Source organism: Calypte anna, chromosome 3 (assembly GCF_003957555.1).
Source record: "Calypte anna isolate BGI_N300 chromosome 3, bCalAnn1_v1.p, whole genome shotgun sequence".
Lineage (NCBI taxonomy): Eukaryota > Metazoa > Chordata > Aves > Apodiformes > Trochilidae > Calypte > Calypte anna.
The window spans coordinates 15,231,909-15,249,462 of record NC_044246.1 but is presented as its reverse complement, the minus strand read 5'-3'; the positions used below and the strand labels follow the sequence as shown (position 1 = coordinate 15,249,462).

Here is a 17,554-nt window from a genome sequence, read left to right as displayed (position 1 = left end):
GAAGCAAACTGAGGGCCCCACTTTACATTAGCAAGGGGGAGGAGAAAGGGAAAAAAAAAATAAAGGTGTGCAATGTGTGCAGAAGCCAACAGAGTGGAAAATAAGTTTCATAAACAGTAAGTATGGGAATGCTCAATATCCTTAGTGACAGTAATGCAGGGGAGAGGTCGCAATGAAGATTTCCGCAGGGTTTGCAGGTTGTTACCATTCACTTTCTAAACAGAGTGGAATTAAAGCAGGTACATTCACTGGGACTTGCTGGGATTGATAAAGAACTGTAAATACTACATTGGAAAGCTTTTTACAAAGGGATACTCTGCAAAAATGCTTTTGTTGCCTTGTTCTGTCTTGAGGTAAAAAAATGAAAATGTGGAAGACTTCATGCATGCTTTTTTTTGTCTTAAAATCTTAAATTAAAGGTTTTTCTCCCTTTTTTTTTTTTTTTTTCTGTTTGATTTGTGTTTCTGACATTAATTTTAAAACTGACAACACAACCTGAAATGTAATCTTCTCTCCTTCCAGGCCTGGGAAACAAATGAAATTCTTGTTGCCATCCACTATTTCCTTTTAGAAACAGTTAAAGACTTTTATTCTTTCTCTTCCTCTTCTGTGTAGAAACAGGTATGAATAAGTTCTTTACATGTATGGTTTTAATTGGAAAAGATATAGAAATTACCCATCTTTGACAGCAAAATCTATTTCTCTGTGAAATGATATTCAAATATTTGCATTCAGTATCTTCAGCTGCATTAAGATTAAGCAAAACTAAAACAACAAACCAGGAGTTTGCACAATATCTTTGTTTATTGTGAAGTCATTGAATGTTTTTTTAATGTTAAGATTATCTAATGCATTAATGCTCTTCTACATCTTTAATATAGGGAACATATATTACTTACTGATGCTAGTTTTGTTTGTGGGTATATTTGCTTGAGGCTTTATTAATTAAATCTAGTTGGTATCCAGAAATGTCTGTGCAAAAATAGTAGTTATGAGAGTTACAAAATTCTATTAAAAAATTCATTTGAGATCTTTTGCTGTTGCCCCCTCAAGGAATAGTATTTTTCATATCAGATTATTACAATACTGAGATTGTGTTTTAATATATAAATATTAAAATATATAAAATAAATTTTTATCAGAAAGTAATTCTAGTGTTCAAAATTTCCCAACTGTTTTTAATTTTGAATACATTAAATATTGTACAAAATATACACCCTCCCAGAATATACATATTTCAGAAGACAAAATTGAACTTAATAGCCTTAAAGTAAAAAAGGACAAGTACTTGTACAATAAAAATGAGATGTGAAAATTTAAGTGCCATTATATCTTATACATAATGTAAGCTCACCATGGACTCACTACTACCTCATTGGCTGATGCTCGATTATGCAAAACCTTATTTTACACACATGACTAAAACAAGTCAAAATATAGTCAATTTCTTTGAAATATACATACTTCCAAATTGAAGCCATCATTTTTCATGTATGATAAATTTATAGTCATGCATTTTGAAGGGTTTGGGTTGCTTGTCTAAGAACACGGGCATGTACTGGCAGAACTCAGCTATCATTCCCAAGGAGCTCTGTTACCTTGAGTTGTTGGTATGTAACTCTGTGGCAAATTCATAGTTCTTCTGAATGCTAAATTGGCATGTTCAAACCTACAGATGATACATGTTTATCAAATTAACAGCTATGATGCCATCAATTAAGAAATATTAAAGCTATAACTTTTAATGTTCTGTAAAAGTCAGCACATCTACCACATAATTTGATCTCATGCAATGCACCCACAAGTTCTGACGGAGCTCAGAGGTTAATAAGGGACACTCCATCATCATTGAAAGATCATGAAAAACAGGTGAAGTGCTTAAGAACTTGGGGAAAGCCAATGTCACTCCAGTCTTCAAATTGGGCAAGAAGGAGAACCCAGAAAACTACAATCAGCCTGACCTCTATCCCTGAAAAGGGGATGGAACAACTCATCCTGGATGTCATCTCCAAGCATGCAGAGGTAAAGAAGATAAGCAGGAGTACTCAACATGGATTCACCAAGGGGCAATCATGCTTGACAAATCTGATAGCTTTCCAGCATGTCATGACTGGTTAGATAGACGAGAGGGGAGATCAGTGGATGTTGTCTACCTCAACTTCAGTGAGGCTTTTGACACTGTCTCTCAGCATCCTCATAGGTGAGCTTAGGAAGTGTGGGTTAAATGAGTGGACATGAAAGTGGATTGAGAACTGGCTGAATGGCAGAGCTTAGAGGATTTTGCTCAGATGTGCAGAGTCCAGTTGGAAGCCTGCAGCTACTGGTCTTCCCCTGGAGTCAGTAGTGGGTCTTGTTCAACATATTCTCTGACCTGTGTGAAGGGACAGTGTACCCTCAGCAAGTTTGCTGATGATATAAAACTGGGAGGAGTGGCTGACAGCTGCCATCCAGCAAGACCTGGACAGGCTGGAGAGTTGAGCAGAGAGGAGTCCAATGAAATTCAACAAAGGCAAAGGCACCTAGGGAAGAATCATCCCATGCACCAGTACAAGTTAGGGGCTGACCTGCTGGAAAGCAGCTCTGGAAAAGGACCTGGGAGTCCTGGTGGATAACAAGTTAACCAGGAGTCAGCAATGTGACCTTGTGGCCAAGAAGGCCAATTGGCATCCTGGAATGCCAGGAAGAGTGTCGCCAGCAGGTCAAAGGCCTGTTTGGCAACTGGAATGCTTTGTTGAACAGAACTGAATGTAAAAGAGGTTCAGTGCTGCATTTTTTTCATTTATAACTTACCTGATTTTTTCATACCCTTAATTGTGAAACCTAATTCAGCTGTGGTAATTTGTCTCAGCCCAGCTATACACATCCATGTGTTTGCATCCATTGCAAAAAAAAACCAACATTGGCTAGCATTCTCCTGGACTGATAAACATAGGTCTTAAAAAGTACAACCTGACAAATGTCTGCATCTCTTACTGGAGACAGCCCAGCTAGTGTGACAGGCAGTTGGGCAATATCCCAGGCTTGACTACCTGTAACATTTCCCAAGGTGTGGAACAACAATCTGTACATTTTAATTATGGGAATGAGACGCAAGAGAGAAGTTGTTGTTAGATACTCTGAGAGTAATTGTCATCCTTATCACAGACCAAAAGAAGCCTTCCATGAGTGATAATTAAGTTGGACATCTCAGTTGCTTCAGGTCGGTTGGAAGTGATTGCAATACTCAATGTTTTTGCACTGCTCATTAATATCAATGCCCTTGTAGTTTCTATCTTCCGATGTTTCACTTCAGCTGAAAACACCAGAGCACCAAGGCTCTGAGTACTTGCATGTTGCATTTCTCTGCTGAATGCTTTCTATCGCCCAGTCATAGCAACAGAGTGGTCCCAGACAAAGTCCAAGATGTTCTTCTGGGAGTTCTCCACAATACTTTTCAGAGTGACAACGAGCCATCTGCTGCCATCATCATCCTCTTCTGGGTGGAGATAGCTGGCCCTAAGCTAGGACCACAGTTCAAAGGACAAGTACAGGGGTTTTCCCAGGTATAGCTCTGAATGAAACCATATCTTTTACTCTGAGCACTACATGCTATTTGAAGTTAGGGATATCTGTATCTAGAAGAGACAGTAACAAAACTGCAGCCCTAGCCAAATGACCACCTTGCTCTTTGTGTGTGTTTTCTTTCAGAAGCAGGGTGGCATAGATGGCAGTATCCATAATGCTCTTCCTACAGAAAAATATGCAAGCCCAGCTCATTTTCAGTGCTTGGTAAACATTAAGGCTCCTAGGAATGAAACTCTAATACTTTTTTAGCTAACGATTAATCCTAGCCCCTCCTTCCCCCTTATGCATTTGGATTAAAAGGGCAATACAGAGTGAATGCAGAGTGGTGAGTTGTCTAACTCTATGGACTAAAGGGTTGTGTCATCTGGGCAGGAGGCTAGGCAGTGAGGGAACTGATCTGATTAGGGTTAGAAAAGAAAAAAGGAGGTCTGTCTTGTGACCAGGCTGAATTAACAATGTTCGTGAGCTTCATCATGCTGCTTTCACTGCTGCCAGCAATGTTTGTATGGTATGGACAGCAGCTATTGACTTTTCCATTTACTCAGCTCCACACTCTTCTTTTCTTTGGAGAGTCTGCTGTTATTAGACAGTTTATGGTGTTTTCTTGTACAGAAGTCTAGTGTTTATAGCAAGGCTTTACTTGTCAAGACTTCAAGAGTCTATCCCTGACTCTATGTTCATATGACCCTGGGTAAGTCATTCAGCTACAGCTTTACTTCAGCTTCCCAGCCTGGAAAACAATAGCAGATTCAGAGGGCTTCATTCATTAGATTGAAATCTTGGAGTAAAAGTTGTTTTGATAGGAGAAAAACACTGTCATCCACATTCTTATTAAGCCATAAATGCTCTCCCATTATTTTGGATAGAGAGAAGTGGAGGGATCATATGTATTAGTCTGATTTTGTATAGGCCTGGTACCTGTATGTACTGTTAAGAAATTCTGCAGGGAAGTATTTGGGAACATGGGTGTGTGATTCCTGGGTGTCCTGGGTAGCACAAGTCTTGGGACAGTAACCTGTTAAGTACTGAGCAGGGACTGGCAGCAGCCAAGCAGCAACATGCCTCTCCTCACCATACACAACCAGCAGATCAGCTGGACTCCACTGCTGGTGCTGGGGTATCTCTTTTACCTCCTCTTGGGTGCTATGGTGTTCCAGCTGCTGGAGAAGCAGGCAGAGACCCACTTTCGGGACCAGTTCCAGCTGGAGAAGCTCAAGTTCCTGCAGAACTACACATGCTTGGACAGGCAAGCCCTGGAGCGCTTTGTGCAGGTAAGAGGAACAGGCTATCATTACTTTGGCTCAAGCATTATTTTGGTTCGAAAAAAATGACACTGCTGTGGCCAAGCATGTCATAAATTGATCTGCTGTCCATGACGTCAAGGGACTAACTGAATAAGAGAAATGCAGAGGTTTCTCAAGCCCATTCTCATATCTTTTTTTCTTGATCTATTGCGCTTCTTTTTTCTTCCCAGTCATGAACTCCCAAAACAGGCAAAACTGCTGATGCACCTTTATGCTACCTTGCAATAATTTCAACTTCGTGGTTTCCAGCTCTCTCATTAACTATTACATGGAAATTCTGAGTGGGGTCAAAAACCACGAACCAAACGTCCAAGAAGTGGGGCCTTCTAAGTGGAGAACCTTCTAAGGTTCTCCAATCCAAGTCTGTGTAATTCTGCCCTTTTTTTTAACTAGATACTGTCTAGTGCCTTTGAAGGCGGTCTTGCACCTCCAGGCAAGATTTTTTCTTCTTCTCAAAAGAAGAAAAAATCAGCTACCATGAACTGTGTTATCTATCTCTTATAATAAGAGATTAAGGCTCTCTTTGTCTCTTCTTATGTGCTGTCAATTAATGACATCTTCAACTACATTTTAATCTATTCCTCAAAACTGGCTGGAAATAAATTATTAGACCTTTCTTGATATTATTGTAGACATATTCTCATTCTGGTATTGCAAGAACTGGGCAGAAATCTTTGAACTCTCACATTCTTTATGTGCACAATTTACCCAGCTGCTGAGCTGGGTACCTAAACAGTTTGAACTATTTCTGTCGTGTCATTAAACCTTATAGAAACTCTAAACATGGTGGAAGTTTGCACTGCCCAAGTCAGAGGACTTCCATTAAGGCATATGTTTTTAGTCAACAAAAAGCCCAGATTCTGTACAAAGATATAAGCAAACAGTGAAGTTCAGATCAGAAAAGGAAGAGAAACTACCTGAACCTCTGTCTACAAGGGCAATGTTCTGATTACTAATACTGTAATATATTTCTCACATTGGTGAGAAAATTACTAGATATTTGAAGAATTTATATGCCTAAAAGCATGTGTGTTTGTTTCACCTTCCCCAATAGGTGGTGTTAGCTGGCTTGCTGTAATCTCTGCGATAGTAATTGGATAGGATTCCCATTCTAAATCAAATAGTATATTTCATAGGACTGAAAGCTGTAGTTAAATCTCAGGTGCTCTAGTAAACTTAATAGAGGTTTCACACATGTTCAGATTCTTCTCTCTCTACTCCAGTGGAGCTTCCTTAGGACTGCTATGCTACTCAGAGTATCAGATTTTGTTGCATCTCTGCTGGATTTCATACATTTCACTAGTAAACTGTTCCAGACAAAACCGGGTGGGGGCACCAGATTATCATCTACAATGCTTCCAAGTAAGGCTTGGTAGTTAAGGTGAATATAAGAGCAGGTGCCCTCTGACTCCATCTGTTATTTATAACACCTCTTAAGAATATTTGTCTAGCTATTAATAGCACAGAATAAAAATCTTTCCATATAAATCTCTAACTCTAACCCTAATGCAGAGAAGCATGTATGTCTCTATACTTTTTAACAATGTGGTTAAGGAGGCCTGTTCATCATGTCAGAAGTTCCAGTCTGAAATATCACAGTATTCAGGCTGTGGTGAGACATAACCACTAGGTTGAGACTGCTCAGCTGGCAATTATAAGGTATCTTGTCTTATTACCAGTTCTTTAAACTTAAATCCTGGAACCTGAGTGTCAACCCAAGTTGCTTTTTGCATCTCCATTATCACTAATAACAGCTACCACTTATAATTTATTAACTTTTTACTTGATGGTACATGAAGCAAGTTTCTGCAATTCGTTGTCCATGAATGGCATTGGTTCTGCTTGGCTAAAACTCAGCTGAAATGTGGCCCTGTGCTGCCCTGGCTGCTGAACAGCTTGGAGCTTTGGGAAAGTGCAAATCCAAATTCTGTGATCTATTGTGTCTCTGGTAAACACACTTTGGCCAGTAGATTATGCTGTTCTGAGAGCATAACTGAGAAGTTAATTCATTGAGTATGGAAGTACCTTTTTTAAGCCCCCCATTTTGATTATGTGCGTACTTTTTCAGCCTCAAAGGAACTCATATATGTATAGACCAAGAGGACCCAATTCTTTTCTATAACCACAAGTCGCTCTGAAGTGCACTGACAAATGAACAGGAGCAGAAATTCTTATTCTCTCCACATCCTACTATAGCTTTGTGGAGGCTTCATAGTCTTACTGTAAACTCTAGCATATTTTGTTTATTTATTGGCTACTTTTTCTCCCAAAGGCAGAAGCTAATGTTCACCAACCGTTGAACAGCTTCTCTGTTTGCAGTCCAGACATAAGTGTTACCTGAGCTGTTGATGGAAAGGAGCAAGGAGCCATCATACCTGTTCCACATGAACCTGTTTGTGTTTTTGAACATTCTTCTGGGCACCAGGATGTGTTTCTTTCACTGGGTTTTACTTAAAAGTAAGATCATATCAAGAAATCTGGCCTTGTCAGACTGTCCAACACTCAGCATTGCCTTACTCTTCCATGTTAGCTTTCATGAGGTGAATGTAGCTTCTCTGAACTCATCTGCAGCAAAATGGATAGAACTGACAAAGTGTTCTTAGTAGGGATGAATTAAACCTCTGATTGTTCCAGACATTTCAAAAGACTCACGCCTCAGTAGCTTCTGTGTGTTCCTTCTAATTAAAATAGTCAACTCCTGATAGTTTGATGTGTCAAATTCTTCCCATTATAGAGAACAAGATTTAATGGATAATATAACATTCTTTGTAATATTGAAAAGAAACTGATAACACTTCAGTCTTGAGATCACACGTGACCATGCCTAGCAGCCCTCTCTGATGGACTTGACCAATGCTTAAGAATTTTTTACTGAAGGAGTAACAGTGGATTTTAAACTTAATCCCCCAGCACAGATCAGCTAATATTGCTGAAACTATGCAAAATCAGATACAGTGTAGTGGGTATGTTCATCGGGTAAGCAAACCTTCTGGCAGTGGTCAACAGCTGAATCAAGAAAGGATATCTTCTTTGGTCTCATACTTCTGGAACTGCTGAAGTTGCTGTTGAATCCTGCTTATGTCCTGCATCATACAGTAGTTGAGATGTACAAGTAATTCCTTCAAGCATTGGGTCAAAATGATGAAAGCTGTCACCAGGATCTCAAAATTGGTACGTAACAAACAAGGGGACACTATAAACTGAAACTATTTCAAGCATAAATATGAGCAGAATTTCTTTTGCACACAGTAGTTTTGATCATCTGGAATATCATAGAATATGTCATTAACTAATATTTCAGACTAGGAAAAGACTAATATTAAGTGAAAACTATTTGGAAGTCATAGTCAAAAAATATTAAATCATCCTCACTAGAACTTATTTAGAGGAAACATATCTGAGCATATTCCCCATGCCCCTCCCCACAGACACAACCATACATTTGCACGTGCCCAAATTAAAGACTGGAATGAGATGACTGGACTAGGGAAGGAGAGAAGAGGAACTGCTTTTATTTCTTATGGCATTCCCTTTCTTTTCCCAGTCTGATTACTTTGGGGACTCCTTCCACTCTCTTCCCCCTAACCTTCAATTAGTTATGGAATCTGTTCTATTTCAGTGGGCGGTTCTCCAGTGACAAGAGATCAAGTTCCTGGCCAGCTATATTTCCAAGTTTTGTTGTGTCAGCACAAGGCCATTTTAGTAAAACTCTGCCCTGTTTTTTATACTGTTTAGGGCTCTGCTTGCTCAAAATCTAAAGAAATATTTACTTTTTCTTCCGACATTTTGTCATATGAGTTGTTCACCTGTGCTTTTTGATCTCTTCTGCCTCAGGTCCTCATGGAAGCATGGGAAAAGGGGGTCAACCCAGAAGGAAACTCTACAAATCCCAGTAACTGGGACTTCAGCAATTCCTTCTTTTTTGCAGGAACTGTTGTCACCACTATAGGTGAGGTATTCACTTTTCTTATAAATCGGGGGTTCCTCCAGCTGTGCTGGAAATCCCTCAGAAATATGCAGCTGGTGGACATATTGTACCTGTGAGACTACTGTGGATTACAGTTTTCTATTGGTTTCCAAGTATACTTGTTGTTCTTGTGTATCCAGCATATTAAATCTGAAAAAAAAAAAAAAAAAAAGCTGAGTGCTTACTTGGTACAGGCCATATCATTTTGTAAATGCCCAACATATCTTCAGGTTGCTTTGAAGCACTTGGTTTCCCTCACCACAAAATTAGAGGCCTATAGAAAATGACAGTACTCTTGAACACTAATATTTTTCATGTCAAATTTTCTTTTAGCAGTAGTGAGTGCAGAGGGGTCCATCATTAAGTATGGCAGTTTTTAGGCAGATTTAATTGCAGAAAATCAAAGTTTCACAGGTTCCTGAAGCTTGACATAGTTGAGCTTCCAAACTCAGGAACTTCCCATGGCAGCCTGCAGCCTGACTGGAAAGCCTTTTCATGTAGCTTTTTTTCTTCTTTTGGTCTAGGTTATGGTAACCTGTCCCCCAGCACAGTGGCAGGACAGATCTTCTGTGTGTTTTATGCCTTGTTTGGGGTGCCCCTCAACCTGGCCTTCCTTAATCAGTTGGGGAAAGGCCTCAATGCTCACCTGATTACCCTGGGAAGATGGGTGCAAAAGCCAGGCCGTGCCCAGGTACAGTGTCAATCATTTATTTCTACTTTTTTAAAAACTAATTCAAGTTCTTTCCTCAGATAGGTACACTACTGCTACCACATTAGGTTTCCTTGTGTGTGCCTACATTTTTCTGAGCCACAGCAATTACATGTCCCTTTGTATCAGGAAATTTATATAGTCTATCTATGATAGCTTTAAAGCAATAGGCTTTGGCTTGGCTGGATTTGCCTTTTTAAAACTTGACTCAGCAAAACTGTTAAGCAAACATAGCCTCAATTTTGAGCAGGGTCCTCAAGCTCTGGTCTCCTTATAGATGCACACAGATACTCCATTGAATTAAACTTTTATTATCTAACATGTGCTAGCATCTATCCAGAATCTAGCTCTACACTGTGCAAAAGCAATTTTATTGGCCTGCTGATCTGGCTTGAATTACTTTCCCTGATTGTGCCAGCAATTTAATATTTCCTTCCTTTACTTTTCTTGAAAATAAATAAATACTCTTTCTCCTTAGTTATAATTTATTGGTGAGTCATTGAACTAGTCCAGATGTATTGGAATAAGAGAAGCACTGATGATAGAAAATACATAAAGGTTATTTATAACAAAGTTAGTGCATTTTTCTGAATAAAGATTCAATGAATTGACAAGGGAGATTAGATATGTTAGATATGTTGAAACATTTCAGAGTTCTGGCACAAGTTTTTTTCTCTTTTTCATCTGTAAAATCTCTGAGTCATGGCATTCTTGGAAAGCTCTAAAGGCATTGTCAAATGCAGAGCTGGTTTATGTATGCAACATATGTCAATTCCCCAAATAAATGCAGGGGTCTGCCACCAGGAGGATTTTCATGTTAGTGTAGCTGCATCTTCCCTAAGATTTCTAACAGCACCTCAGGGATGTGAGCTCTTTTTTTTCCCCTTCTTTTCACTCCTGAATTACCGCCTCATTTCTGGCATAACTCCTGTGATCAGACAGAACTTTGGAGCTGTATCTGCTTGTTCACTCTGACAAGATTCTTCTAGGAATTTGGTACAGCTCCTTTTAAATGCAATTTAGTCATGCTTTCAGAAACTAATTATAATCAGTTGTTCTTCATTCCTGACTTACTATCCTCTACACTATAGGTTTGTACTACAGAGTTCTTAAAAGTCAGGATAAAAAATAATATTGTGCATTTCAGAACAAAATTTTCTGCAAACTTTATCTAGTTAAAGCCATCAGACTTCTGGAATGAATTCAATAAGAACAGATATCAGCTATAGCCACGTTGATCAGTAATTCTCAAAGTGCTTTGCAAATGAGGTAAGTATCATTATACAGCTGGAGAGACCTGGTACCTAATATACAAGTCATTTATTAAAGTCCCCTTGTAGGCTTAGGCCAAGTTTCTCAAGCTCGGGGGACAATTTTTTATGTGAGATAACACAGAGAGACAAGGAAAAACATTATACCTGGACCATCTACTTCATAAGCACTGGTTTGGCTTTTCATCCAGTCACAGCAGGCACATGCACAGAAAGCCGTATGCTGGTATGATTGCCCCTGAGGGCTCTTTAAAACAATTGCAATGAGTTTGCATCAGCCCACACATTACTAGTCAATAGTGTTTTCCCTGTAAATCCATGAGTTCCTGGTCCTCAGTCCTAAACTCCTAAAATCCCCTGTTATGACCCATTCAGTGACCATTATGTGTACCCATCTATTGCAGCCACATAGGCTGTAACCTCCCAGGAGGCAGACATTTGCACCAAGAGTGACAGATCTGCCCTGTGCTGACAGAAAACAGTTCAGCTCTGCAAGCTCCTAGGTTAAAAATAAAAGCAGGCAAACTGACTTCACTTAGATTTCATCCAAACGTATTTTTGGCTGAGCTCAGAAGTCATGGTGAAGAGAACCCTAATTCGTTCTTGCCAATCTTTGTATGATGAATTATACAATACTTGGTAATTTTCCTCACAAACGAGCCAATTGATTGCAGGAGCATCACTTGAATTGAATTTGTAAAACGAGTATTTAATTCCTATGGCTGCCATAAGATGCTTGAAAATATGACTTGAGTATACTTTAACAGTCATGGCAAAAAGTTTGAAAAAAGGCCTCTTTTTCCTAGTTTTGAGGGTTTTATTAATTCATGATTAGGTACAATATCTATGTGCAGGATAAACAATGAGGTCAGCCTGCAGTGCAAGAAGTAGTGGTTTATCCTTCCTTTTTTTGGCCATTGATCCCAGCTGGAGTGGATATGTGATTCAAGAGCCAGATATGTGATAAAAGACCCAGCAGTTTCTACTGGACAACCACTCAGTGCTCTTTACCTGCCATCTTGCTTTTCTCTTTCAGGTGGTTCAAACACTGGCAGTGGCCATCTTCCTGACCACTGGGACCTTGCTTTTTCTAGTGTTCCCACCACTGGTTTTCAGTTATGTAGAAGGCTGGAGCTATGGAGAAGGCTTTTACTTCACTTTCATCACCCTGAGCACCATTGGATTTGGGGACTATGTAGTAGGTAATAAAGAAAGTGAACTGTATTGAGCTTTGTTGAAATAAGTTACCCTAGTATAAAGCTAAATACAGTGAGCAAAGAGATCCCTTACACTATAGATCTGGTACATTATTATCAGGCTGATAATAAGCTAATGGGTTATACAACATGGGCATTTTTATCTTGGCATCAAAGCTGAGAGTCACCAAACTCACTTCACAAATGCCAATAACACCCATTCAACAGTGACTGTCAGTTTTATGTATCCCTGATTGATATTGGGTAACTATTTTTATTATATAGCCTCAGCTTTAAAGATTTCATGCCAGCTGTGCTAAGCTTAATCCAAGAGTTGGAACACAATAAGAAAAAAGGAAAAAGACCAAAAAAAGAATGCTCATACACACAGACTTGTTAAACATACACTTCTGGGGGGGCTGGGGGAGTGGAGAGGGTGTATGAGTATGTATGTTGTCTGGCAGACTGAAGCTGTCAAGTTTATTATGCAAAGTTTCCTGGATTTTTCAGGCACAAACCCCAAAAAGCACTATATCCCAGTGTACAGGAGCCTAACTGCAATTTGGATTGTTTTTGGCTTGGCCTGGCTGGCTCTGGTCTTCAACGTGGGAGCTGACTTGATGGAAAAATTCCTTCAGCTAAAGTGGCACAAGCCTGACTTAAGCTTGGCAGAAGGAGCCACCACCAAATTGGAAGATGAACCTGAGCAGCCTAGAATCCACATCCCTAGCTGAGCAAGGTACACAGAAAAGGATCTTGAAATGCATTTTTCATCTCACAGTAAGCAAGCTCTGTACATAACAGACTAAACCACAGGTTGTGGACTGTTCCCTAAGGAGGAAATGTTACAGATGCATTGACATTTCCACACACTGTGTAGGCTTCAGCCACTTAAAACCTCCAAAGAAGTAGCACACATGGTAATACAGCTGTCCCATGATTCATTTCATAAAGTCATTCATTTTCAAAAAATCCAGAATGAGTGCCCCCCAGTTCCAATGAGAAGTCGAGTCACTAAGAATCTCAAGTGGAAAGAGCCAGGTACAGAAGTCTTTCTTCATTTCCAGTCAGAAAATAAACAAAACCACAGAAGAATATCAACAGTAATGACCATCTGCCTTGTGACATCCATTCCATTAAGATTAATTTGATATTGTCTGAAACTAGCAGCTTTCACACACTATTATGACATTTCTTTAGTTCCTGGGTTAAAATGCTCCTCTCTTAAATTGTGCAGAAACTACATATCTGCCTGGACTCATACAATTTATTTCAGAGTGAACTCACAGCTCAGAGTAGGTCCTTATCCTTATCACAGTTCATTTCACAGCCACTTAAACCAAATCGAAATGCCAGCAGACTTTCTTATCTCCAGCTAGATCACAAATATTATTAGAGTCTGGTATTTGCTTTGGGCCAGTTTGTTGAAGAACTATCATACACCATACAGAGCTGCTGCTGTCCATTTAGCTCCAAATAAGGCTGATAATAGGCTCTTGAGTTAAATGTGATCCCAGGTCATGCATATAGTGTCACCCTTGGGAAACAGGGAGTTTGATTTTATTACAAATATTGTAAGTCAAAAGTATCAGCATCTGCCTCCAAAGAGGAAGATATAAGCGCCTTATAACCAACTAGTAACTGAGATACAAAATTTTAGTCATACTGTGTAGCAGAATGTGTAGAGGAATGGCCTGAGCATGTGTACACAGCCCCATGTTTGAGGCACTCAGGTGCTAATTACCAGGTGGGAGGCGTGAGCTTGTGTCAAGCCCACCTGTGTTAAGCCCCCTGCCCAGTCAGGGTTTGCCTCAGCTGCACATGAGCAGGATTGGGGGACCAATAAAAGGGGAGCTTCCCAACACATGCTCAGCTCCCTCTGGAACAGCCAAAGGAGGAGGTCAGCTGAGTCTGGGGCAGAAGCACAGAATGAGGTTAGCTGAGTCTGAAGGCAGCAAAATGGGAGCACTGACTGTGCCCCTTGGTGAGAACACCTCTTTGACATTAGAGCTCCGTGCCCCAAGAAAGGTTCGCCCATCTGTACCCATCTACAATACTGTGTTAAAAGTATAGAAACTTGCTGAAACAGTTAGCCATTCACTGAGTTCCATACTAGATTGTTTATAACTATCACTAACACAGTCCCTGGTTAGACTTGCAATTACGTACTCAGTGCTATTTTTTCAGCATGTTTGAAACTCATATTAGCCATCAGTTCATCCCTTTAAACTCATAAGTGGAACTTTAAAGTGTGAGATACGTACGACAGGGCATGCAGACTAGCCCCGGGCTAGCCTATGGCTGACAGGCTCTAGTAACATCAAATGTCAGCCTTCCAGCAGTTGCTTTGGTATTTCACTTTAGGGAAGTGTCCTTTAAACATGTAGAGGTCCATGTAAGTCACAAATCTCTTCCCACAATTTTTTACATTTCAGGAGGGTCACAACAAACTTTTTGTAACATCTGACTTTCTTGCAAAGCAGCAAAGATGCAGCTTTTCTCTGCTAGTTGTCAAATCCTGGCATTGTGCAGCATAGCTGCTTGAGTCTGAAATGCTGGCATGTAAGAATGCCAGCTATGGTTTATGCAACTCATTTCAAAAGTGAATTTTCAAATGTTTATCCCATCTAAGCTTTCCCTCATGTCTTACCACTACCTGCCACACAGATTTTATCTCCTCAGTTTAGCCCTCAGCTATTCCCATAAATTTTTGCAACACCTTTCTTTGTAGCCTCTTTCACTGAGAGCAGCTGACTCTCTCCTGTCTGGCTTTTTTTATCTTTACAAATCTCACGGGAAACTTTCTCAGTGGGCTCTATTCTTTGGACACAATGTTTGCATGTGCATTTGTTGATATCATCACCATCACTGTAGTCCACCAGCCTTGTGTCAACATTACAAGACATTTTAGGTCTGTTTGTGTGAAAGACAAAACTTAAGTTCTATTGACTTTTTAATCTCACCTGTTGTCTTCACCTTGCTTTTTTCTGTGCCTTCCTTACTTTTTTTAGACAGAGCCATCCTGCTAAAGTTGACTAGTCCCATATAGTGTTTTATACCATGCTGCATGACATAAAAAATGATAATGAGATTTATCAAGGACAGAAAGCATCCATGCACCACTTCTTGGCAAAGTGTTTGTTGAAATCATTCTTCAGTGGCATCTGACAACAGGGGGGGTTGGATTGCTTTTACTGCAGTCCAGAAAATTGCTTCTGTACCTGATACTGCTTGCTCAAGGTAGCAGTGTGGTGAGACTACATTCTGAAATATTTGCTTCTGCTGCTTTTAGGAAGGCAGAGTGGCTGCAGCAGTTCTCAAACTGCCTGCTGGAAGACTCAAAAAGATACCTTAAATCAAGCATATGGCCATGTTGGAACAGAAAAGAAAAAGATATTGATGATGAAGGAGAATGGATTTAAACTAGAAGAAACTATATTTAGGTTAGACACTATGAAAAAATTATATAGTGTGACAGTGGTAAGACACTGGAACAGGTTGCCCAGGGAAGTTGTAGATCCCCCCTCCCTGGAAGTGTTCAAGATGAGGCTGGACTTTTAAAATCCCTTCCAATCCAAACCTTTTTATAATTCTATGGGGTCTCCTGTCTTACACAAACAATATAAATTTCTTACTCACTTTGCCAGTTTTTCAAGATCCTGAAAAGATCCTAAAGGTCATACACAAATGTAATCAAAGTTACATTGATTTATGAGATACATACTGGAGGCACTGGCCCATGGATCAAGTACATTCTAGTATCCTTCCCCTAATGAAAAGGTAGCCAACAATTACCAAGTGACCAGCTAAGAAAAATAACATGGGACAACTTTGCAATCACAGGGCTTATTGGAAGTTAGAAGAGTTCACAAAAGGGACTCTTCTGCCCTTTTACCAGTGGTGCAATCCTGCACAGGATGGAAATCACACAACCTCCTAAAAGATGTTGAAGCCTCTGAATATAGCTCTGTAGCCTGGGGCAGAAACAGCAGCCCAGGTACTGTTCATCTGGGATGTGGAAAAGTAAGACATTGTCCTGAGCAACTACCACTTGCAGTCCAGAGCAGGACAAGAAGCAAATATCCTTCCAGGCTTGCATTTACCCTTCAAGGCTGCTCAGGTAGCCCATCCTCAGGCACATCTGTACCTTCCAGAGAGCACCAAAATATCATCTGCAGATATTTGAGCCATTCCCTCTGGAGACATAAATCATAGGCTGACACACAAGAAATGTTCCTGAGAATACTTCATAAAACTATCCATTAAAATATTATATGATTCTGTGAAGATTTGTTGTAAATCTTGATCTCTTCTCTTGCTCCCCTGATTCCTTCTACAAGGTACATGCTCGGTGTCTTGCGTTTTCAGTTGCTTGCAGTTACCAACCCTGAGTCTCACCTGTAATTTGTTTTGTATCATATATCTTTAGCATTAACATTAAATGCTATATATTTAGTCCATGATGTTCCCACATAGTTATAATTAGTGTGCTTTGTATATTCTATATGATTTTAATGCAGCTAAATGGTCAAAATGTAGCTTGGATGTGTCTACTTCCTGGTCTGCAATGAAAGAGGGAACTCAAGTTTATATACTTTTTAGTATCTTAGCAACTTTTCTTTCTCTTATATATAATAGAAGGGTTTTTTCTGTTCCATTTTAAACATAATTCAATAATTCATTGCAAAGGCCGAGTTAAGACTGAGTAATAAGTAGCATAAGGTTTGGGTTGGGTTTTTTTTAGACTGTGTTTAGGGTGACATCTTTAAACTGCAATTGGTCTATCCTTTGCAAATTAACTTTGTATCTTTCCAGTAAAACCATGAATTTATGCTTCTCAGTTTAAAACACGTCCCCAAAAAACAGAAATTAGCACAGAACCAAAACTGTTCCATTGGTGCAATACTTGCTTGAAGGTTACTTTATTTGTAACATTACCAATGCTCCCCTAGCCAAATAAATAAATAAATAAATAAATCACAGGGCAGTGTGATTACCACCATTACCACCTGACAGCATCCTGTTCAGAATTTTAGTGGGTTTATTCTCCTTTACCTCATATTACAGAATCACAGAATTGTCAGAGTTGGAAGGGATCTCTAGAATCATCTGGTCCAACTTTCCCCCTAAAGGCGGATCACTTAGGGCACATTACACAGGACTGCATTCAGGCAGCCATTCTGCAGCAATACAGGCAAATTACAAACTTACACACCCAGAGTGTTTTGGTTGTTGTGTTTTTTCTTCTGTTGGGGCAAATGCAGAAGCAAACATTTGATGTAGTTCTGTGCAAGAAAATAATCAAATAGGTCTCAGGAACTACTTGTGTGAAGACAGTGCTCACTTCCGTAAGAACACCCCAAACGTTAAAATCACTCACAAACTTGATACCTTTACAACTGTTTACATGGAAGAGCCATTATCAGAAACACCTGTTTACCACCTGTCCAATTAGCTTCGCAGCTGAGGGAAGGAGAAAAGTAGATTTTTGCACGCTGCTGGTAACATTATCTCGTAATTGTTCCCAGCTGAGCCCTGGGGTT

General features: G+C 39.7%; 2 protein-coding genes across 2 annotated transcripts in view; both read left to right on the top strand.

Moving 5' to 3' along the window:
• The window catches only part of KIF6 (kinesin family member 6), a 145,553-nt gene extending 144,944 nt beyond the window's left edge, over nucleotides 1-609 (top strand). Inside the window, exon 22 of the mRNA XM_030447857.1 lies at nucleotides 523-609. Coding sequence (XP_030303717.1) covers nucleotides 523-539 — 17 coding nt within the window. The 3' untranslated portion in view covers nucleotides 540-609. The remainder of the gene's footprint in view (nucleotides 1-522) is intronic.
• Nucleotides 610-4,622: 4,013 nt separating this feature from the next.
• On the top strand, nucleotides 4,623-12,745 carry LOC103530041 (potassium channel subfamily K member 16). The gene is made up of 5 exons (XM_008495570.1): nucleotides 4,623-4,835; nucleotides 8,703-8,817; nucleotides 9,360-9,526; nucleotides 11,852-12,017; nucleotides 12,522-12,745. Exons 1-5 carry the CDS (start codon nucleotides 4,623-4,625, stop codon nucleotides 12,743-12,745), a joined length of 885 nt encoding a protein of 294 aa, XP_008493792.1.
• The last annotated feature ends 4,809 nt before the right edge of the window (nucleotides 12,746-17,554 follow it).